The sequence below is a fragment of the Mustelus asterias genome, unplaced genomic scaffold (assembly GCF_964213995.1).
Source record: "Mustelus asterias unplaced genomic scaffold, sMusAst1.hap1.1 HAP1_SCAFFOLD_44, whole genome shotgun sequence".
NCBI classification, from domain to species: Eukaryota; Metazoa; Chordata; class Chondrichthyes; order Carcharhiniformes; family Triakidae; genus Mustelus; species Mustelus asterias.
The window spans coordinates 768,033-791,815 of record NW_027590121.1 but is presented as its reverse complement, the minus strand read 5'-3'; the positions used below and the strand labels follow the sequence as shown (position 1 = coordinate 791,815).

At 45.8% G+C, this 23,783-nt stretch overlaps 2 protein-coding genes across 2 annotated transcripts in view; both read left to right on the top strand.

Annotated features, from left to right (window-relative positions):
- Window positions 1–23,783, top strand: part of LOC144483022 (uncharacterized) — a 1,062,789-nt gene that overhangs the window by 982,058 nt on the left and 56,948 nt on the right. The window lies entirely within an intron of this gene.
- The window catches only part of LOC144482979 (uncharacterized), a 62,933-nt gene continuing 39,211 nt past the window's right edge, over window positions 62–23,783 (top strand). Inside the window, 6 exon segments of the mRNA XM_078201807.1 lie at window positions 62–101; window positions 4,873–6,254; window positions 11,678–12,348; window positions 15,314–15,339; window positions 21,441–21,451; window positions 21,871–22,377. Of these exon segments, the coding sequence (XP_078057933.1) occupies window positions 5,055–6,254; window positions 11,678–12,348; window positions 15,314–15,339; window positions 21,441–21,451; window positions 21,871–22,377 (2,415 nt within the window). The 5' untranslated portion in view covers window positions 62–101; window positions 4,873–5,054.

The window sequence follows — 23,783 nt, the reverse complement described above, 5'->3', positions numbered from 1 at the left end:
GTTCCCTATCCACTGCAGGGAGGAGGTGCGCATGGGCAGTAAGCAACGACGTTCGCCGTGACAGCAACTGGAGAGAAGTTCCTCTGTCTCATCAGCAGCCGGTAAGGATGCAGAAACATAGAGGGGGCAATGGAACCGGCGGATGGACGTAGAGGGTTTCTAAATATCTTTTGAAGGCCTCAAATATCGAATATGAGCCCGTAGGTCCCGGATTTGCAGCTTCAGGTCTTTTTCCCGAGACAAAGCTCAGGTTAACGGCCGCCATCTTGATTCAGCGGGGAGCAGAGCGCATGCCCTGGTGTCTTGGTGACGCAACCGTGCGTGGGCGGGTCTTTGTGTTTCTGCTCCCACCGGGTCCTAATGCACCCATCGTGGCCTTTTGCATACCAACAATGAACAATAGATTTTCAAACAGCTTCACCCACTCCCAGGCTGCACCTCACGTTTGCAGCCGAGAGAAGTTTATGGGTCATGTACATATTCAGTATGAGAGGTTGAATCCCTGTGTAGTTACCTGAAGCGGTTACACGGCTTTTGTACTCGTTGGAGTTTCGAAGGTTGAAGAGGAACTTATTGAATCTTACAGGATACGGCGAGGCCTGGACAGAGTGGACATGGAGAGGATGTTTCCACTCGTAGGAAAAACTAGAACCAGAGGCACAACCTCAGACTAAAGGGACGATCCTTTCAAACAGAGATGAGGAGGAATTTCTTCAGCCAGAGTCATTGAGGTTTACAGCATGGAAACAGGCCCTTCGGCCCAACTTGTCTATGCCGCCCTTTTTTTAAAAAACCCTTTTTTTTTAAAACCCCTAAGCTAATCGCAATTGCCCGCATTTGGCCCATATCCCTCTATTCCCATCATACCCATGTAACTATCTAAATGCTTTTTAAAAGATACAATTGTGTCCGCCTCTACTACTACCTCTGGCAGCTTGTTCCAGACAGTCACCACCTTCTGTGTGAAAAAATTGCCCCTCTGGACACTTTTGTATCTCTCCCCTCTCACCTTTAACCTATGCCCTCTAGTTTTAGACTCTCCTACCTTTGGGAAAAGATATTGACTATCTACCTTGTCTATGCCCCTCATTATTTTATAGACCTCTATAAGATCACCCCTCAGCCTCCTACGCTCCAGAGAAAAAAGTCCCAGTCTGTTCAGCCTCTCCTTATAACTCAATCCATCAAGTCCCGGTAGCAACCTAGTAAGTCTTTTCTGCACTCTTTCTAGTTTAATAATATCATTTCTATAATAGGGTGACAAGAACTGCACACAGTATTCCAAGTGTGGCCTTACCAATGTCTTGTACAACTTCAACAAGAGATCCCAACTCCTGTATTCAATGTTCTGACCGATGAAACCAAGCATGCCGAATGCCTTCTTCACCACTCTGTCCACCTGTGACTCCACTTTCAAGGAGCTATGAACCTGTACCCCTAGATCTCTTTGTTCTGTAACTCTCCCCAATGCCCTACCATTAACTGAGTAAGTCCTGCCCTGGTTCAATCTACCAAAATGCATCACCTCGCATTTGTCTAAATCAAACTCCATCTGCCATTTGTCAGCCCACTGGCCCACCAGAGAGTGGTGAATCTGTGGAACTCTTTGCTGCAGAAGGCTGTGGAGGCCAGGTCATTGAGTATCTTTAAGACAGAGATAGATAGGTTCTTGATTAATAAGTGGATCAGGAGTTATGGGGAAAAGGTAGGAGAATGGGGATGAGAAAAATATCAGCCCATGACTGAATGGTGAAGCAGACTCGATGGGCCGAGTGGCCTAATTCTGCTCCTATGTCTTATGGCCTTTTGGTTACCCTTCAGCCCCAAGCTCCTCATGTTTACATAGAAACATGCATAGAAAATAGAAGCGGAAGGAGACCATTCAGCCCTGCCATTCATTATGGTCATGGCTGATCCTCAAATTCAATACTCTTGTCCCACCCATCCCCCCATAATATCCCTTTAGCCCCAAGAGATATATATCTAATTGAAATCAATCTCTACTCCCACCTTAGAGGAATGGAGATCCAAAGATTCACGACCCACTGAGAGAAAAATATCTAATCTCTGTCTCTATGGGCAACACTTGTTTAAACAGTGACCCCGAGATTCTCCCATAAGAGTAAACAACAGTTCCAACAAGTTGTTAGAAGGTATTTTGAGAGACAGGATCTACAGGCATGTAGAGAGGCAAGGACTGATTAGGGACACTCAGCATGGCTTTGTGAGTGGAAAATAATGTTTCACAAATTCAATTGAGTTTTTTGAATGGGTAACCAAGAAGGTAGATGAGGGCAGTGCAGTTGATGTTCTTTACATGGACTTTAGCAAGGCCTTTGACAAGGTATCAAATGGTAAGTTGTTGCATAAGGTAATCTCACGGGATCCAGGGTGAGGTAGCCAAATAGGTACAAAATTGGCTTGATGACAGAAGACAGAGGGTGGTTGTAGATGGTTGTTTTTCAAACTGGAGGCCTGTGACCAGCCGTGTGCCTCAGGGATCGGTGTTGGGTCCACTGTTATTTGTCATTTATATTCATGATGTGGATGAGAATTTAGTAGGCATGGTTAGTAAGTTTGCAGTATGGTTAGTAAGTTTGCAGATGACACCAGGATTGGTGGCATAGTGGACAGTGAAGAAGGTTACCTAGGATTGCATCGGGAATCCAGTGGGCTGGTGAATGGCAGATGGAGTTTAATTTTGATAAATGCGAGGTGATGCATTTTGGTAGATTGAACCAGGACAGGACTTACTCAGTTAATGGTAGGGCAATTGGGGAGAGTTACAGAACAAAGAGATCTAGGGGTACAGGTTCATAGGTAGAGTGGTGAAGAAGGCATTCGGCATGCTTGGTTTCATTGGTCAGAACATTAAATACAGGAGTTGGGACGTCTTGTTGAAGTTGTACAAGACTTGTGTAAGGCCACACTTGGAATACTGCGTGCAGTTCTGGTCACCCTATTATAGAAAGGTTGTTATTAAACGAGAAAGAGTGCAGAAAAGATTTACGAGGATGCTACTGGGATTTGATGGTTATAAGGAGAGACTGGATAGACTGGGAATTTTTTTTCTGGAGCGCAGGAGGCATAGGGGTGATCTTATAGCGGTCTATAAAATAATGAGGGCCATAGATCAGCTAGATAGTCAATATCCTTTTGCAAAGGTAGGGGAGTCTAAAACTAGAGGGCATAGATTTCAGGTGAGAAGGGAGAGATACAAAGGGTCCAGAGGGGCAATATTTTCATACAGAGGGTGGAGAGTGTCTTGAGCAAACTGCCAGAGGTAGTAGTAGAGGCGGGTACAATTTTTTCTTTTGAAAAGCATTTAGATAGTTACACGGGTATGATGGGTATAGAGGGATATGGGCCAAATGCGGGCAATTGGGACTAGTTTCGGGGTTAAAAAAAGGGGCAGCATGGACAAGTTGGGCTGAAGGCCTGTTTCCATGCTATAAACCTCGATGACTCCTCTCCACATCCAAGACCTTTCAGGATCTGAAAGGTTTAAATTAAGTTGCCTCTTACTCTTTTAAACTCGAGCAGAGACTGTCTCACTGCTCCTCATCAGACTATCCACCTATTCCAGGTGTTAGTCGACTAAACCTTCTATGAACTTCTCATGCATTTATATTTTTCCTTAAATAAGGAAATCGATAATGTAGACATTGCTCCAGATACAGACTCACCGTGTGCAACTGAAACATAACTTCCCTGCTTTTACTCCATTCCCCTCATAACAAACAATAGCTTTCTGAATTACTTGTACCTGGATTTTCTATCGTGATGGATTTTGGATATTTTTTGTTACAGGGGGTTAGAAATTGAGGATTTACACACAAGCTCAAACCAAGAGAAAAATGTTGTCTCTTCTGATACGGACTTTCTGAATGGGATAAGTAGGGGGATGTGAATGGAATGTTTCCACTTGTTGGTTCTTCCATTACTGGGAACCATGAACAGACAACAAATAAATCAAACAGGAAAATAGGAGATGTTTCTTTCTTCAGACGTTGTTAGAATATGGAACTCACTGCGACTGGAAGTGGTTGACTCAAATACTTTAGATGCTTTCAAAAGGAAAATATATGAGCCTATGAGAGAAAAGGGATTGGAAAAATCAACTGAAAAGCTGAGATGTGGTGATCAGAATGAGAGGAGACTCATGTGGAGGATAAACTCCAGTACAGACTCGATAAACCGAATGGCCTGTTTGTGTATTGTCACAGACAGAACAAACAATTCTCCTTCCCTGTTCAAAGACAATAACAATCAGCTCCTAATGATCCGAGTGACTGTCAGATCTCAACGTGATGTTTGGTTTGTGTTTTCTTGCTGTAAATCCTCCTTTCCAATATCCTGCAAAGGGAATTTACAAAAGTCATCACTGTCAGTCCAGGATAGATATATTCATAGAATTCCACAGTTCAGAAGGAGGCTATTTGGCCCATCAAGTCAACTCTCCGACAGAGCATCCCACCAAGGCCCCAACAACATAACCCAACTTATTTACCCCACTAATCTCCCTAACCTACACACCATGGGGGGAAAATGGATAATTTAGCATGGCCAGTCCACCTAACCTGAATATCTTTGGACTGTGGGAGAAAACCGGAGCACCCGGAGGAAACCCACGCAAACAAGTGGAGAATATGCAAACTCCACACAGCAACGCTCCGAAAGCAAGTGGCGTTTGCTACCAAATAAACCTGTTGGACTTTAACCTGGTGTTGTTAAACTCCTTACTGTGTAAACTCCACACAGACAGGTAACCATGGCTGGAATCGAACCCAGGTCCCTGGCGCTGTGAGGCAGGAGGACTAACCACTGTGCCACCGTGCCAGCCACGTAATTCTTTGTAAACTTATTTTGCAGGAAATAGAAGAGGAGGATTTGCAGTCTGGACAAACAAATCTCACGTCAGACAGAGTCAATCAATTCATTGGGATTTGAAGATTTGTACATCTGAAGGGATTTAATTGACCATCTCAGTTGGAAACTGGTGAGAATCTGTTTCCTTGCTCCTCCTGTGGGGAGGGATTGATCAGCTGGAAAACATGCTGACACGACAGCGAACTCGCAATAGTGAGAGTTCATTCACCTGCTCCGTGTGTGGGAAGAAATTCATGTGTTCGTCCAACCTGCTGGCTCACCAACTCGATCACATTATTCAGAAGCCTCTTCAAAGCTCTGACTCTGGGCAAAGCATTGAAACCTCTGAGGAACAGGCCCAACACCAGCTCCTTCACACTGACGAGAGACCGTTCAGCTGCTCCCACTGCGGGAAGAGGTTCAGCCAGTCCTCCCGCCTTGCAGAGCACCAGCTCCTTCACACACACGAGAGACCGTTCAGCTGCTCTCACTGTGGGGAGTCATTTAGCGACTCAGTGCATCTCACTGAGCACCAACAAGTTCACACCAAGGACAGGCCATTCAGCTGCTCCCAGTGTGGGAAGAGATTCACTCAGTCCTCCCACTGCACCGTTCACCAACAGATTCATTTTCAGAAGAGACATTTTAAATGCTTTAAATGTGAGAAGACCTTCAAAAGAAGGATTAGTCTGCTGAGACACCAGGGCACTCACACTGGGGAGAGGCCATACGTTTGCCCTGTGTGTGGGAAAGCATTTACTTGTTTGCAGCATCTGCTGAGTCACCGGCCTATTCACACCGGGGAGAAGGCATTCAGCTGCTCCGTGTGTGGGAAGGCTTTCACGGAGTCATCCAGCCTCCGGAGACACCGCCGCACTCACACAGGGGAGAAGCCGTTCTCCTGCTCCATTTGCGGCAAAAGATTTGCTCAGTTTTCCTACTGCAATCAACACCAACACATTCACTCTGATAAGAGACCTTTTCAATGCTCAGAATGCAATAAGACCTTTAAAAGAAGTGATGATCTGCTGAAACACAATCGCATTCACACCGGGGAGAGGCCGTTCCTGTGCTCTGTGTGTGGAAAGGGATTCGCTCAGTCATCTGGCCTGCTGAGACACCAACGCATTCACACCGGGGAGAAGCCGTTCACCTGCTCTGTGTGTGGGAAGGGGTTCACTGATTCATCCTATATGCTGAAACACCAGCGAGCTCACACTGCGACAGAACCATTCACCTGCTCCCTGTGTGGGAAGGGATTCACTGATCCATCCCGCCTGCAGAGACACCAGCGAGTTCACACTGGGGCAAAACCTTTCAACTGCTCCATGTGTGGGAAGGGATTTAATCAGTATTACAGCCTGCTGAAACATAGACGACTTCATGTGTGACCGGCAAAGTTGGATTCTGTTGTTTCTGCGCCCTGAGATAAACAATAACAATTGGATGAATAGGGGAGGCAGTGGTACAGTGGAATTATCACTGGACTCAGGGTAAGGCTCTGGGGACCCAGGTTCGAATCCCACCACAGTCGATGGTGAAATTTGTATTCAATTAAAATCTTCAATTAAAAGTCTAATGACAAACCTCAACCTTTAATCAATTGTCGTAAAAACCCATTTGGTTCAGTAACGTCCTTTGGAAAAGGATACCTGCCGTCCTTACCTGGTCTGGCCTACATGTGACTCCAGACCAGCAATGTGGTTGACTCTCAAATGCCCTCTGAAATGGAGGGCAGTTAGAGATGGGCAAGAAATGCCGGCCCAGCAAGTGACGCCTACATTCCGTAAAAATGAATAAAACAAAGTTCCTCAGTATCTCAGTAACCTCCTCCAGCCCCACAACACTCTGTGTAAATACAAGTTGTTGATGATTATGCCCTGAGATAGATAACGTGAACCCGATTCCCCTCGTCCACCAACACAGCAACTTCTTCACAAAAAGTAAAGCACATGGGATTGGGGCTGTTGTACTGAGATGGGTAGAAAACTGACTGGCAGACAGGAAACAAAGAGTAGGATTAAACGGGTCTTTTTCCAACTGGCAGGCAGTGACTATTTGGGTAACGCAGGATCAGTGCTGGGGCCTCAGTTACTCACCTGCCATAGGTCTTCTTTTTTTCCCCCTGTTTATTATGCATCATTTTTAAATTGTTGCTTCCTAAGAATCTAATTTAAAACCATGGATAAACTCAAACCACTTTTGGAAAATCTGTGACTCTCTGATCAAGAATCTTACTGACCACTGCATACCATTCTGGTCACCGTATTATTAAAAAAAATATCCAGGCACTGGAAAGGAGAGGATTTATATGATGAGATTTTAATGTAGAAGGCAGCTCACCACCACCTTCTCAAGGGCAATCAGGGATTAGCCATAAATGCTGGCCAAGCCAGCAATGCCCACATCCCATAAATGATTTTCAAAACGTGTGTGTTTTTTTTATCAGGAAAGGATTGACAGGCTAGTTCTTCTTTCTTGAGAAATGAAGGCTGAGGGGTAACCTGAGCAGAGGTCCTCAAATTTATAAAATGCTTAGATACAGAAATAGTGTTTCCTCTTGTGGGGAAGAGCAAAAAGTAAAGTTTATTTATTAGTCACAAGTAGGCTTAGATTAACACTGCAATGAAGTTACTGGGAAACTGGAGACAATAAATATAAAACAGTCACTAAGAAATCCTATAGGAAATCCAGGATAAATTTCTCTACACAAAGAGTGGCGAGAATATGGAAATCACAACTACAGGGAGTGAAATGAACAGTACAGATGTCTTTCAGGGGAATCTCAACAAGTCCTTCTGAATGATTTTATAGTTCATTCAGGATTTATTTCAAAACGACTAAAAGTGACAGGAGATAATTTGCAGGGTGTGAGACTCTGTGTGTGAGGGTGTCTGTGAGTGTGTGTGTGTTGCTTTTCATTGGTGTCACAGAAACCTTCCTCTTTCTGAGCAGACAATCTGGCTCCTGAATGATGTGAATTGTACAACTCAGAGATTCTCCATTCAGAATGACCATGTGCTGTGTAAAACAGGCATTCGGCCTCTGATCTTCGGGTAAGCATTCTCCAAGGCGGCCTTCACGACACAACAACGCAGAGTCGCTGAGCAGAGACTGATAGCCAAGTTCCGCACACATGAGGACGGCCTCAACTGGGATCTTGGGTTCATGTCACACTATCTGTAACCCCCACAATTTGCCTGGACTTGCAAAATCTCACTTACTGTTCTGGCTGGAGACAATACACATCTCTTTAACCTGTGCTTAATGCTCCCTCCACTCACGTTGTCTGTACCTTTAAGACTTGATTACCTGTAAAGACTTGCATTCCAAACATTATTCTGTAAATTGAGTTTGTGTCTTTATATGCCCTGTTTGTGAACAGAACTCCCACTCATCTGACGAAGGGGCAGCGCTCCGAAAGCTTGTGGCTTGTGCTACCAAATAAACCTGTTGGACTTTAACCTGGTGTTGTGAGACTTCTTACTGGGCTTACCCCAGTCGAACGCCGGCATCTCCACATCATGGAATCTCTCTCCACAGTTGCTGTCAGACTTGCTGAGGTTTTGCAGCATTTTCTGTTTTGAAGTCAGTGCTTTGCTGTGTTGTCCCTGTGCTCCATCCCCACTCTGATTGTATTGGAGCCTGTGTGTGTCATTGTTACACTCAGAGTAAGTCAGTGCTTTGCTGTGTTGTCTCTGTGCTCCATCCCCACTCTGATTGTATTGGAGCCTGTGTGTGTCATTGTTACACTCAGAGTAAGTCAGTGCTTTGCTGTGTTGTCTCTGTGCTCCATCCCCACTCTGATTGTATTGGAGCCTGTGTGTGTCATTGTTACACTCAGAGTAAGTCAGTGCTTTGCTGTGTTGTCTCTGTGCTCCATCCCCACTCTGATTGTATTGGAGCCTGTGTGTGTCATTGTTACACTCAGAGTAAGTCAGTGCTTTGCTGTGTTGTCTCTGTGCCATGATGTGGAGATGCCGGCGTTGGACTGGGGTAAACACAGTAAGAAGTTAACAACACCAGGTTAAAGTCCAACAGGTTAATTTGGTAGCAAAAGCCACACAAGCTTTCGAAGCTCTAAGCCCCTTCTTCAGGTGAGTGGGAATTCTGTTCACAAACAGAGTTTATAAAGACACAGACTCAATTTACATGAATAATGGTTGGAATGCGAATACTTACAACTAATCAAGTCTTTAAGAAACAAAACAATGGGAGTGGAGAGAGCATCAAGACAGGCTAAAAAGATGTGTATTGTCTCCAGACAAGACAGCCAGTGAAACTCTGCAGGTCCACGCAACTGTGGGCGTTACAAATAGTGTGACATGAACCCAATATCCCGGTTGAGGCCATCCGCGTGTGTGCGGAACTTGGCTATCAGTTTCTGCTCAGCGACTCTGCGCTGTCGTGTGTCGCGAAGGCCGCCTTGGAGAACGCTTACCCGAATATCAAAGGCCGAATGCCCGTGACCGCCGAAGTGCTCCCCAACAGGAAGAGAACAGTCTTGTCTGGTGATTGTCGAGTGGTGTTCATTCATCCGTTGTCGCAGCGTCTGCATAGTTTCCCCAATGTACCATGCCTCGGGACATCCTTTCTTGCAGCGTATCAGGTAGACAACGTTGGCCGAGTTGCAAGAGTATGTACCGTGTACCTGGTGGATGGTGATCTCACGTGAGATGATGGCATCTGTGTCGATGATCCGGCACGTCTTGCAGAGGTTGCTGTGGCAGGGTTGTGTGGTGTCACGGTCACTTCTCCTGAAGGCTGGGTAGTTTGCTGCGGACAATGGTCTGTTTGAGGTTGTGCGGTTGTTTGAAGGCAAGAAGTGGGGGTGTGGGGATGGCCTTGGTGAGATGTTCGTCTTCATCAATGACATGTTGAAGGCTCCGGAGGAGATGCCGTAGCTTCTCCGCTCCGGGGAAGTACTGGACAACGAAGGGTACTCTGTCCACTGTGTCCCGTGTTTGTCTTCTGAGGAGGTCGGTGCGGTTATTATTGGACAAACAGCAAGCCACCGTCACAATGCCCGGCTGATTGATGGTAGCGCGGACCAATGGGAAGAGAAGGGGCTGGAGGACCAGCCTTTCCCGCTCGGACCTCCAACCAATCACAGTGAATGAGGGGCGGAGCCCGCTCTGACTGGAGCATGCGCATTGTGGGTAATGGCGACGGAGACGGGCTGTTTTTTCGGCTCGGAGATAGATTAGCGGTGATTGACGGTACGGAGGGGGCGAGGGATCTCGCGGGTGGACGGAAACGCTGCGTAGGCAGGTTGTGTCAGCCACGAACCTCGGTAAAGAGCTTCACGGACCCAGTTTGTACCGAGCGGTCCTGCAGCTCCTAATGTTCGGGCCGTGTTCATGGCCGCCATCTTTATTGGGGGCAATTTGCAACAAGGCGCATGCGCAGGCCGGCATCGTTTTAGAAGAACATCGAACATAGAAACCCTACAGTGCAGAAGGAGGCCATTCGGCCCATCGAGTCTGCACCGACCACAATCCCACCCAGGCCCTACCCCCACACATTTACCCTCTAATCCCTCTAACCTACACATTTTAGGATTCTAAATTTTAGGTTTTAGGGGGTAATATTGTCAATGACTGGGAGGAGCTTGTTCCCCATTGCTCAGAATGGAGACAACTTGTCCATCAAACTGCATCAACCCTCTGAGTCCCAATGTCTTATTGACGAGGCAGAGCGGTGGCAGAGGAGGAAAGAAAGGGAAATAGCTTTGACAAACGGTCATCTGGCCTCAACGTCAGCTCTTTTCTCTCCTCACAGATGCTGCCAGACCTGCTGAGATTTTCCAGCATTTTCTCTTTTGGAAAGGGAAATAAATTCTGCTTTCCAGATCCCACTATATTATGGGATGTCTTTTCCATTCATCTTCTGTTCCACCATCCTTATGGGCACGAGTTCCAGATCATGTGCTCTCCCTACCCAAGTATAAATCTTCCTCAAATACCTGCTCTATCACAATTCAAATAATGTCCTGTATATTACACTTTTATCCAGTGTTATAGACATCTGTCTGGCAGCCTGCATGGAGATTTTCAGCTCCCTGTGTCCAGGGCAGGAAGCAGTGAGCATGGATCTGTCAATCAGCCTCAATCAGCACCTTCAGGAGAATTGGGAGGGTGAATATTAGATACAGCAGAGTGAGAATTGAGGGAGAGTGTGTGGGATGGAGATTTGCAGCTTTTGGGGAATGAGAGAGGAAAGAATGTTCCATAGAACCTAGAACTGTCTGTTCTGAATTTCTATCCTGTACTGACTGTGATGACTTTTGTAAATTCCTTTTACAGGATATCAGAAGGTGAGGATTTACAGACAGAAATCTCAAACCAAATGTCACATCAACATCTGACAGAGGCCTCAATTCGTCGGGACCTGAATATTATCGACCTTTGAATCCAGAATGGAAATGTTTCTCTGTTCTGTCTGCTTCAGGAGATTTTAAATTTCAGTGTGACTGGAAAAGCACCGAGACACATACACACCCGAGTGAGAGTGTTCCAGTGCACTGAGTGTGGAAAGAGCTTTAACCAGTTACACAGCCTGAAAATACATCGCAGCATTCACAGCGGGAGAGACTGTACCCGTGTTCTGTGTGAGATTTAACTGATTGTTTAACCTGGAGAGTCACAAGGACACCCGCACCATGGAGAAACCGTGGAAATGTGGGGACTGTGGGAAAGGATTCAGTTTTCCATCTCAGCTGGAAATTCATCGACGCGGTCACACTGGGGAGAGGCCGTTCACCTGCTCTGAGTGTGGGAAGGGATACACTCAGATAATTGATTTACAGAGACACCAGCGAATTCACACTGGGGAGAGGCCATTTACTTGCTCTGAGTGTGGGAAAGGATTCACTCGGTTATCCAGTCTGCAGAGACACCATCGATTTCACACTGGGGAGAGACCTTTCATCTGCTCTGTGTGTGGGAAGGGATTCACTCAGTTAATTGATTTGCAGAGCCATCAGCGAGTTCACACTGGGGAGAGGCCGTTCACTTGCTCTGTGTGTGGGAAAGGATTCAGTGTGGCATCAGGCCTGCGGAGACACCAGTTAGTTCACACTGGGGAGAGGCCGTTCACATGCTCTGTGTGTGGGAAAGGATTCAGTCAGTTGCCCTACTTGTTGAGGCACAATGTCACTCACACCCAAGAGAGACCCTTTAAATGCTCTGACTGTGGGAGGGATTTCAAAAGCTCTCAGCTAATGATGTCCCACCAGCGCATTCACACTGAGGAGAGACCTTTCAGCTGCTCTCACTGCACAAAGAGATTCAGATCGTCATCTGCCCTGCGGACACACCAGCGAGTTCACACTGGGGAGAGGCCATTCACCTGCACCGTGTGTGGGAAGGGATTCACTCAGTCATCCCGACTGCAGAAACACCAGCGAGTTCACAAGTCAGAGTCATACAGTACAGAAGAGGCCTTTCAGCCCATCGAGTCTGCACTGACAAAACTATAGTAAATTTACACTCATCCATTTTCCAGCACTTGGCTGATGGTGTTTGAACTGTCAAAACATTCAAGTGCTCATCCATGTGCTTTTTAAAGGTTGTGAGTTTTCCCGCCTCCACTACCCTCCCAGACAGTGAATTCCAGACTCCCACCACCCTCTGGGTGAAAACATTTTTCTTCAAATCCCCCAAAACCTCCTGCCCCTCACCTTAAAATGATGCCCCCTCGTTATTGACCCTTCAACTAAGGGGAACAGCTGCTTCCTGTCCACCCTGTCCATACCCCTCACAATCTTATACACCTCAATCATGTCCCCCCTCAGCCTTCTCTGTTCTAAAAAAGACAATCCAAGCCTATCGAGTCTCTCCTTATAGCTAAGTTACTCCATCCCAGGCAACATCCTGGTGAACCTCCTCTGCACCCCTTCCAGTGCAATCACGTCCTTCCTATGGTGAGGCGATCAGTATGAGTGCAAACTGGGGTCAAGCAGGGCTGCGTCATTGCACCAACGTTCATCCCCGCCTTCCCCGCAGCAACACTCCACCCCAGCACCATGAAGCTCCCTGCTGGAGTCGAGCTAACCTACTGGACCAGTGGGAGCCTTTCAATGTCCCACCCCTCCAGGCCAGAACCAAGACCAGCCCAATCTCAGTCATCAGGCTGCAGTATGCAGACTCTGGGGGGGGGAAGTGATGGCCTAGTGGTATTATCATTAGACTATTAATCCAGAAACTCAGCTAATATTTTGGGGACCCCGGGTTTGAATCCCGCCACGGCAGACGGTGGAATTTGAATTCAATAAAAAAAATTAAGAATCTACTGATGACCATGAAACCATTGTCGATTGTCGGAAAAACCCATCTGGTTCACTAATGTCCTTTAGGGAAGGAAATCTGTTGTTCTTACCTGGTCTGGCCTACATGTAACTCCAGAGCCACAGCAATATGGTTAACTCTCAACTGCCCTCGGGTAACTAGGGATGGGCAATAAATGTTATGATGTGGAGATGCCGGCGTTGGACTGGGGTAAACACAGTAAGGAGTCGAACAACACCAGGTTAAAGTCCAACAGGTTTATTTGGTAGCAAACGCCACTACCTTTCGGAGCGCTGCTCCTTCGTCAGGTGAGTGGGAGATCTGCTCATACACATGAGGACGGCCTCAACCGGGATCTTGGTTCATGTCACACTATCTGTAACTCCCACAGCTTGCCTGGACCTGCAGAGTCTCACTGGCTGTCCTGTCTGGAGACAACACACATCTCTTTAACCTGTGCTAATGCTCCCTCCACTCAAATTGTCTGCACCTTTAAGACTTGATTAGCTGTAAAGACTTGCATTCCAATCATTATTCATTATTCTGTAAATTGAGTTTGTGTCTTTATATGCCCTCTTTGCTGTGTATGAGCAGATCTCCCACTCACCTGACGAAGGAGCAGTGCTCTGAAAGCTAGTGGTGTTTGCTACCAAATAAACCTGTTGGACTTTAACCTGGTGTTGATAGACTCCTTACAATAAATGTTAGCCAGCCAGTGATACCGTGTCCCACAAATGAATGAAAAAAAAGTGTCTGATCTACAAACTATTGTCAACACATTCACTGAGGCAGATGAGAGAATGGGCCTCTGACTAAACATCCGGGAAACAAAGGTTCTCTCGCAGCCCAATACAACTCCCCTCCTGACCATCAAGATCCACGGTGAGCCCCACACCTCGGGAGCATCCTGTTGGTATCGGCAGGCATCGACGATGAAATCCAGCATCAACTCCAATGCACCAGTGCAGGCTTCGGACGCCTGAGGAACAGAGTTCAAAGCCCGAGACCTCAAATCCAGCACCAAGCTCATGGTTTGCAGAGCAGCCGTGGTCCCTGCCCTCCTGTATCCATCAGAAACATGGACAATGTACAGAACACACCTCAAATCTCTGGAGAGATGTCACCAATGTTGCCTCCGCAAAATCCTGCAAATCTACTGGCAGGATAGGCGTATCAATGTGAGTGTCCTCTCCCAGGCCAATATCCCCAGTATCGATGGGCGGGCCACATTGTACACAAGCCCCAGACAAGACTCCTGAAACAAGTGCTGTACTCTGAGCTCCACAATGACAAGCTGTTGGAGAAAATTCCAAATAGATTCGAGAAATTTTAAACCATGAGGCATCTCAGACACTAACAGAACCACCAGCATTGAGTTAAATGACTAAATCAGACACAGAAGTGAACAAGGGAACAGTCTACACACACGAACGTAGTAAATGATTTAAACAATTAATTCTGATTTAAACATGAATTTTCTGATTTTAAAATGTATGTTAGCTGTATTTTTAAAAGCAATTGTAAACTTTAGCCAAAGGCAGGCTGCTGCAAGGCATGATGGTACAGGGACACTTACAGACAGGCTACATTCTTCGGAACAATGCAGCCACAGAATGTGACAACCTTTATCAGCGAAGTTTCTAACAGAAAGGTTCTCAAGGCAGCTTCAAGAACAGGGTTGATTCACACTGTTCAGATAAGACAGTGTCTTCTCAGACATGAGAACGTGCATTTGTCTGGTTTGGCCAGTGGCGGAGTAAGAGCCAGTGGGAACATTAACTTTGACCTTTGTAGCTAAGTGTCTGGGGTTGCTAAGCAATAGGAGGAGGAAGTGTCTGGATTCTACTGACCATTAAATCCCATTGTGTCAGAGGATAAAATGCAATTGGCTAAAGTATATGACGTGTAATTAAGGATTTATTTGTATAGAAAATGATTTGTTCACACCTGATGAAAGGCAGGAGAATTTCTGATGAAGAATGTATAATTGATCCAGCCGAAGCATTGTACGTCAGAGTTATTGGAGAAATAAGGATGCTTCTCTTCTAGAGAGGCATTACACTGTCCAATAATTTCTCCCTTCGATTGTTAGTCAGATAAAAGATGTGTCTTTAAACTGGGACACTGGCTTTCTTGAGTCTTTGTATTGTCTGAAGTTTTTGGCGATACCTGGTCTCCAGCGGTAATGTACCCAGTGTGTTTTGGGGAATGAACTCAGAAGAATCATTCAACATTCAAGCCTGATTCTATCGACAAACAGTTTATTGAGTTACGCCAGCGGGGAGAAGCCACAGGGACTGACCATGTGCAACTCCACCCAACAAAGAATATCATCAATTCTTATCCAGTTACTCAGCCCAACCCAACTGGACACAATCCAATCAGAATGGTGATAGATTACATACATTATATATCGGTCCAATGAAATTAGTATCTGGGCATCATGGGGCTTTGTGATCAGCTCATGAACAGATTGGTGCCCCCATCATGATGTTTTCCAGACCACCTTAGCTTGGGCTTTCTTTGTACATAGACTCCCTTAGTTTGAAAAGGGGTGGACTAAAAGTTCTCAAATGGACGTCAGCACCCTTCCTTTGTTTTAATCTAATGACCACACGGTCTGGGAAACATTTCTATTGAATAAGCTCTCCTTTTAAACTCTCTTCTTCAGTATCCAATTCCAGAATTTCCCTATTCATTGCGTCAGGAATAAATCTTTCGACCTTACATAAGAACTAGGAGCAGGAGTAGGCCATCTGGCCCCTCAAGTCTGCTGCGCCATTCAATAAGATCATGGCTGATCATTTCGTGGACTCAGCTTCATTTACCCGCCCGCTCACCATAACCCTTAATTCCTTTACTGTTCAAGAATTTATCTATCCTTGCCTTAAAAACATTCAACAAGCACTGGCAGGGAATGCCACAAAAGGCGCCGGAGTGTGGCAACTCGGGGAATTTCACAGTAACTTCACTGTAGTGTTAATGTAAGCCTTATTTGTGATTAATAAATAATAAATAAACAAACTTTGGATGAAGAAGTTCCTCCTCAATTCAGTCCTAAATCTGCTCCCCCTTATTTTGAGGCGATGCCCCCCAGTTTGAGTTTCACCTGCCAGTGGAAACAACCTCCCTGCTTCCAATCGATTCCCATAATTTTATATGTACTATATTTCATAATTTTATATGTTTCTACAAGAGCTCCTCTCATTCTTCTGAATTCCAGTGAGTATAGTCCCAGTCCACTCAGTCTCTCCTCATAAGCCAACCCTCTCAACTCTGACAGGAAGTTTAACCAAAGATCAATCCAGTACAGGATTGGTCAGAATCATTTCACATGTCTCAAATTGTAACTAAGCATGACAAATTAAAACTCTCATTCTTAAATGTGTGAATTGTATCCGGATTAAAATTCCCACATGTTTAGTAAAATATCCTGGAATCAGGTCTCTGGCCATTAAATATGGCTCCATGGTCATAGAGTTTGAAAAAAAATCTTTATTAATTACACTTCGTTTTTAAAATTTGTTTGATTTAAATCACAGACAGAAATCCTCAAAGCTTGAAGCTTTCAACCACAAATATCATCCACACACAAGCAGAGAAACCTTAGCATGTGCTTTACAACAACAATGACCAAATTAATTCCCAAAGCGTTCTTGTGTTCCTGTTTTTAAACTTCCAGAAATACCTTTAATTAAAGACTCAAAATAAGATTAAATCCCCAGAAAGATAAACCTTAACAAATGTAGCCCAAAACAATGATAAAACACATCTACAAACATCCACATAAAACAAACAAAACACACAGATTCTCACGGCTCGTAAATTTCAAACAATGAATCCTCAGCATTCTCTCTCGCAGCTGTAGCTTCTTAAAGCGACAGAGCACGACAAGCTCACAACTCCTCAATTAAAATAAGATACAAGGTGCTTAATTCTCCTCTATTATAACTCAAACTTGTTTTTGTTCCATCGAATGGTAGGATTAGAACCATTAGAATCTACTCTCAGAGATCCGCTTTTCAGTCCAGTGCTACTTAGAGTATACCGTCACTTCACCGACTATCAGGTCACAAGTCCCTCACAAATTTATGATAAAATAATTGATATGATGCCTGAGAACGCTTCTTAACTTCTGAACCAACTACCGACTGCTGTTTGATGATTGGTCAGATCCCCTTTTTACAGATTCGGGAATCTCAGCCGCTGACCACCAGCCAATCCTGGAATAAGTTTAATTCTAACTCATTCTGAGTAAATATTCTCACCAGGTCCTCTGTCAGGGCCCTGCTAAGCAGCTTTAATGGTCCGTGATTGCAGAAACTGAGCAGTCACAGGAATGTGGTCAAGATAGTCCAGTCCCATAATGCCTCACATTCAATCAGCAGTCCTTCAATTATAACAGAATATGTGGCTGTATGTAGCTGCCTCGGCCATGGTCAACCCCAACACTGCCTTCCTGAACTGCTACAATGCCTGAGGTGTAAGTACACCCACAGTGCTGTTAGGGAGGGATTTCCAGCTACACATTCCAGACTTTCACTAGAATGTAGGTGGTTGCCAGATCGATATATTCCATTCAACACACCTAAGGTGAGTTATCCCAATTCCGTTATTGTCCAGGACAATATATTCACAATATCTTTAAAACAGAAATTAAACATACCCATTTGATTTCAGGTATTAACATATTCTGTTAGTTTGTTCCTTATATTGTTGATGTCAGGCTGGGGTTGTTCCCCTTGGAGCAAAGGAGGTTGAGGGGAGATTTGATAGAGGTGGACAAGATTCTGGCCGTTTTAGAAAAGGTGGACAAAGAAAAGCTGTTCCCATTAGCTGATGGGACAAGGACGAGGGGGTCACAGATTTAAGGTTTTGGATCAGAGATGCAGGGGGGGGATGTGAGGAAGAATATTTTGATGCAGCGAATGGTAATGACCTGGAACTCGCTGCCTAGGAGGGGTGAGGAAGTGGAGACAATAAATAATTTCAAAGGAAATTGGATGGGCATTTGGGGTGTTTCAAACAAAAATGCTGACTAAATGTCTCTTAACTTCATATCATCATATCACCTGTCACTCTGTGATCCTTGTGAAAGTTGAAACCAGGTATTCGCAACAAGGCTCAAAGAGCATCAGCCCACTGGAGGCAAAGTTGTGAGACCGGCCAGTCCAGCAGAAAGAAACCCTCCGACCCTCCCCATTGACCAACTGAGAGAATGAACAAAATGCAGTCCTGGGTATAATTGAGAGCAGAAACAATAACAGCAGAATCCAACCCCTGGAATCACTCGTGAACTTGCTGGTGTCTGTGCAGGGTGGGTAAAACACTGAATCCCTTCCCACACTCAGAGCAGGTGAATGGCCTCTCCCCAGTATGAATGTGCTGGTGTTTCAGCAGAGTAGATGAAACACGAAATCCCTTCCCACATACTGAGCAGGTAAATGGCCTCTCCCCAGTGTGAACTCACTGGTGTCTCCGCAGAGTGCTGGAATCACTGAATCCTGTTCCACACACAGAGCAGGTGAACGGTCTCTCCCCAGTGTGAACTCGCTGGTGCCTCTGCAGACTGGATGAATGAGTGAATCCCTTCCCACACTGAGAGCAGGTGAATGGTCTTTCCTTGGTGTGAACTCGCTGGTGGGTCTGCAGGTTCGATAACTGAGTAAATCCCTTCCCACACTGAACGCAGGTGAACGGCCTCTCCCCCGTGTGGCTGCGCCGATGGGCTTCTAGCTCTGATGGTGACCTCCATCCCTTCCCACAGTCCCCACATTTCCATGGTTTTTCCATCTTTTAGGTCTCCTTGAATCTCTGCAGGTCAGTCAACCAGTTGAAGCCTTTTCAACACACAGAACACAGTCGCTCCTCACTGTGAATGCTGCAATGTATTTTCAGGCTGTGTAACTGGTTAAAGCTCTTTCCAGTCAGTGCACTGGAACACCCTCACTTGGGGGTCAGTGTGTCAGTGCTTTTCCAGTCGCACTGATGTTCAAAATCTTCTGAAGCTGATAAATATTTCTCCCCTTAGTTTCAAATGCTGACGATATTCAGGTCCCAAGGAATCAAGTGATTCTGTCAGATCTAGACGTGACCCAGCCGAGAGTTCTCTCTGAGATTCCTCCTCTTCTGATATCCTGTGAAACATTTTTGTAAAAACATCAGTCAGTACAGGATAGAAATTCAGAACAGAGAATTCTAGTTTCTATGGAACATTCTTTCCTCTCTCATTCCCCAAAAGCTGTGAATCTCCATCCCATTCATTCTCCCCTTATTCTCACTCTGCTGTATCTAATATTTACCCTCCCAATTCTCCTGAAGGTGCTGATTCAGACTGATTGACAGATCCATGCTCACTGCTTCCTGTCCTGGACAGTAATAAGTCTCACAACACCAGGTTAAAGTCCAACAGGTTTATTTGGTAGCACAAGCCACAAGCTTCCAGAGCGCTGCCCCTTCATCAGTTGAGTGCACTGGAACACTCACCTGATGAAGGGGCAGCGCTCCGAAAGCTTGTGGCTCGTGCTACCAAATAAACCCGCTGGACTTTAACCTGGTGTTGTGAGACTTCTTACTGTGTTCACCCCAGTCCAACGCCGGCATCTCCACATCCTGTCCTGGACACAGAGAGCTGAAAATTTCCATGCAGGCTCCCAGACTAAAAATGCTGAAATAAACAGACTGGATTCAATACCTTTCCCTTCAGTTGCTGCAAGTCCCCAATTTCCCCCAGAATGAGAAAAGAAATGGAAAGGGGGAAACATTGATTTCCTCCCAGAGGAGGACGTTTCACTCGGAAGCTCATTGGACAACTTCCGTGTTGTGACGTCACAACAGAGCCCTTCCTGAATCAGCCAGTAGGAATCGCTGCGCTCCGCGGTGACGTCTCCGGGTTCCAGTGCGCAGGCCCGGGCGCGCGGACCCGGGAGCCCCGCCTCCACCCATCGTTCCCCTCCCCCTGAACCTCCTCCAGCCAAGGTTTCCAGGCAACCGGCTGACGGCTCCGACCAGAGAGAGAAGCAGCTCGGTGATCTCCCCCTCCTCCCGGCCCGGGACTGCGCATGTCCAAGGACAAAGGGAAGCTGCGCATGTGCGAAGGAGAGCCCACCCCCTGAACTGCATGCTTGAAGTCATGACCAATGAAGAGATTGGAGGACCGGAAGGACTCTGGTCCTCCAGCCAATCAGAGCGCGGGCTTTGTGTGAATGAAGATTGAGCTTCAGAAAACCTAAAACTTCTTCCTGTCGGTAACATCTGTGAGTAAAACACTTTCTTTTCTCCCCCTTTCCATTCCTTATTATTTCTAGTTGTGTAATATATTACTGTTGCTACATTATATATTTCCAGTCATAAACTCATTGCCGCACAGAAGGAGTCTATTGAGTAACTCGAGTCACAGAATCCCGACAGTGCAGAAAGAGGCCTTTCGGCCCATGAAGTCTGCACTGACTCTCCAACAGAGCATTCTTCCCAGGCCCTCTCCCAGTAGTACGACGGATTTAACCTGCTCATCCCCCCCAACCCACACATCCTGGGACACGAAGTGGCAATTGAGCATGGCCAATCAACTTAACCTGTCCATCTTATAAACAGTAAGAAGTCTCACAATACCAGGTTAAAGTCCAACAGGTTTATTTGATCGCACGAGCTTTCGGAGCACTGCTCCTTCATCAGGTGAATGGCCACTCACCTGATGAACCTGGTGTTGTGTGCCCACCCCAGTCCAACGCCGACATCTCCACGTTATCTTAAAGACTGCAGATTGATTCTCTGTAGAATCCTGTTCTATCTCTCTATCAACATTCCTCTGCAAGTTTTATTTCCTTCAAGTACCCATCCAATTTCATTTTGAAATGATTGAATCTTCTGTTCCACCATCCTCATAGGCAGCGAGTTCTAGATCATGTGCTCTCCCTACCTAAATATAAATCTTCCTCAAATCCCTGCTCTACCACTACTCAAGTAATGTCCTGTATGTTACACTTTTATCCAGTATTATAGACATCTGTCTGGCAGCCTGCATGGAGATTTTCAGCTCCCTGTGTCCAGGACAGGAAGCCGTGAGCATGGATCTGTCAATCAGCCTCAATCAGCACCTTCAGGAGAATTGGGAGGGTGAATATTAGATACAGCAGAGTGAGAATGGAGGGAGGGTGTGTGGGATGGAGATTTACAGCTTTTGGGGAATGAGAGAGGAAAGAATGTTCCATAGAAACTAGAATTGTCTGTTCTGAATTTCTATCCTGTACTGACTGTGATGACTTTTGTAATCTCCTTTTGCAGGATATCAGAAGGTGGGGATTTATAGACAGAAATCTCGAATCAAACGTCACATAAACATCTGACAGACATTTGATTGATTGGGACCCGAATATCATTGGCCTTTCAATCTTGAAGGAGAAATCTTTTAATGTTCTGTCTGCGTCAGAATTTTTTTAAACATAAATGTGACTGGAAATACACCAAGACACAGACACACCCGAGTGACAGTGTTCCAGTGCACTGAGTGTGGAAAGAGCTTTAACCAGTTACACAGCCTGAAAATGCATCGCAGCATTCACAGCGGGGAGAGACTGGACCCGTGTTCTGTGTGAGATTTAATTGACTGTTTAACCAGGAGGGTCACAAGGACACCCGCACCATGGAGAAACCGTGGAAATGTGGGGACTGTGGGAAGGCATGTCAGTGCCCATCTGAGCTGGAAACCCATCGACGCAGCCACACCGGGGAGAGACCATTCACCTGCCCTGAGTGTAGGAAATGTTTCACTCAGTCAAGCAACCTGCTGAGACACAAGCGAGTTCACACCGGGGCGAAACCGTACACTTGCTGTGTGTGTGGGAAGGGATTCACACATTCGTCCACCCTGCAGGATCACCAGCGGGTTCACACCGGGGAGAAGCCTGTCACCTGCTCCAAGTGCGGGAAGGGATTCAGTCGGTTATCAAACCTGCAGGAACACCAGCGAGTTCACACTGGGGAGAAACCATTCACCTGCCATGTGTGTGGGAAGGAATTCACTCATTCATCCACACTGCAGGAACACCAGCGAGCTCACAGCGGAGAGAGGCCATTTATCTGCTCCGTGTGTGGGAAAGGATTCAGTAAAACATCCACCCTTCTCACACACCAGCGAGTTCACACTGGAGAGAGGCCATTCACCTGCTCTCAGTGTGGGAAGGGATTCACTCAGTTATCCAGCCTGCAGAGACACCAGCGAATTCACAAGTGATGATGGGGTTGGATTCTGCTGTTATTGCTGCTGTTAATTACATCCAGGACTGAACCATGTTCATTCTGACAGTTGGTGAAGTGGGAGGGTTGGAGGGTTTCTTTCTGCTGGACTGGCTGCTCTCATGGCTTTGCTTCCAGTGGGCTGATGCTCTTTGAGCCTGGGAGAGCACATTTCCATTGAAATGATCCACAAAAGCTGATGAAGGACATTTATTTAATCCTGGATAGTAAATAGTGTTTTTCCTACCACTACAGATAGATCTAAAATTGTTCCATTGAGTCTACAGCACAGGGCCGGGCCAGTCGGCCCAATTGGTCTGTGTCAGTATTTATGCTGCACCTGAGCCTCCACCCACCCCTCTTCATCTCCCCCCATCAGCATATCCTTCTATTCCTCTCTCCCTCATGTATGTATCTAGCTTCCCCTTCAATGTATTCATGCTGTTCACCTCAACCACTCGCTGTGGTAGTGAGTTCCACATTCTCACCACTCGCTGGGTAAAGAGGTTTCTCTGAAATCACTGCTGGATCATTGAGAAAAGGAAAAATAGAAGCTTGGAAAGCGGAAAATGAAAAATGAGGAAAAATGTAAACCAAAGGTGTTGTTGTAGTCCAAACCTGTGTGTTTTAACCTCTACTAGCGAATAAAGACACAAAGTCGACATTTGGTACTTAAACACAATTTCATTTATTCTGTAGCTACTTAAAAAGTCATAAATACTTGTGTTATGAAGGGGAGGCTGATCCCCTCTCTGAGAACTAATACCTAACCACTCAAAGAGGAGTACCTCGCTCTATAATCTGTTGCCTTGGTAACAGTGCTGCTTGGCCTTTCGATACAAATGTTTCAATTTGGGCTCTCTATATGTACTTGCATTTTTGTTTTAACTCTCTAAGCACAGAAAAAGCACCACCTTTTTCAGGGACCACGCATTGCTTTCTCCCCCAGCATTTTACAATTGTACTAACACCAAACTCTAACATCCTACTTTTCAATCTACAATTACTCTACTCAACTTCGCAACGCTTGCAATGCAAAAACCAAATATTCATTATCTGTTACTTTACTTAACTTGAGGTTAATTTCCGCTTGCAATTAAAACCGACGAAGGTTTTGAGGCATGGTATCAGCCTTCCTTTTCTTCCCAAGTGTTGTCATCTTCCTGTGAGCTTTGTGCCCCAGCTTCTTCACAATACCCTCTGAACAAACCCTTTGTGTTAGCATTCTTATATCCCAAAGGTTCCTTGGCAACCGGCCAGTGAATTGATGAGAAATCAAGTAGTGTATTTACCCAGCCCAGACGCTCTGGACCCTCCAGACCCCATCATGGTTAGGCCTTAAGTTTAAAGTTAAAGTTTATTTATTAGTGTCACAAGTAGGCTTACATTAAC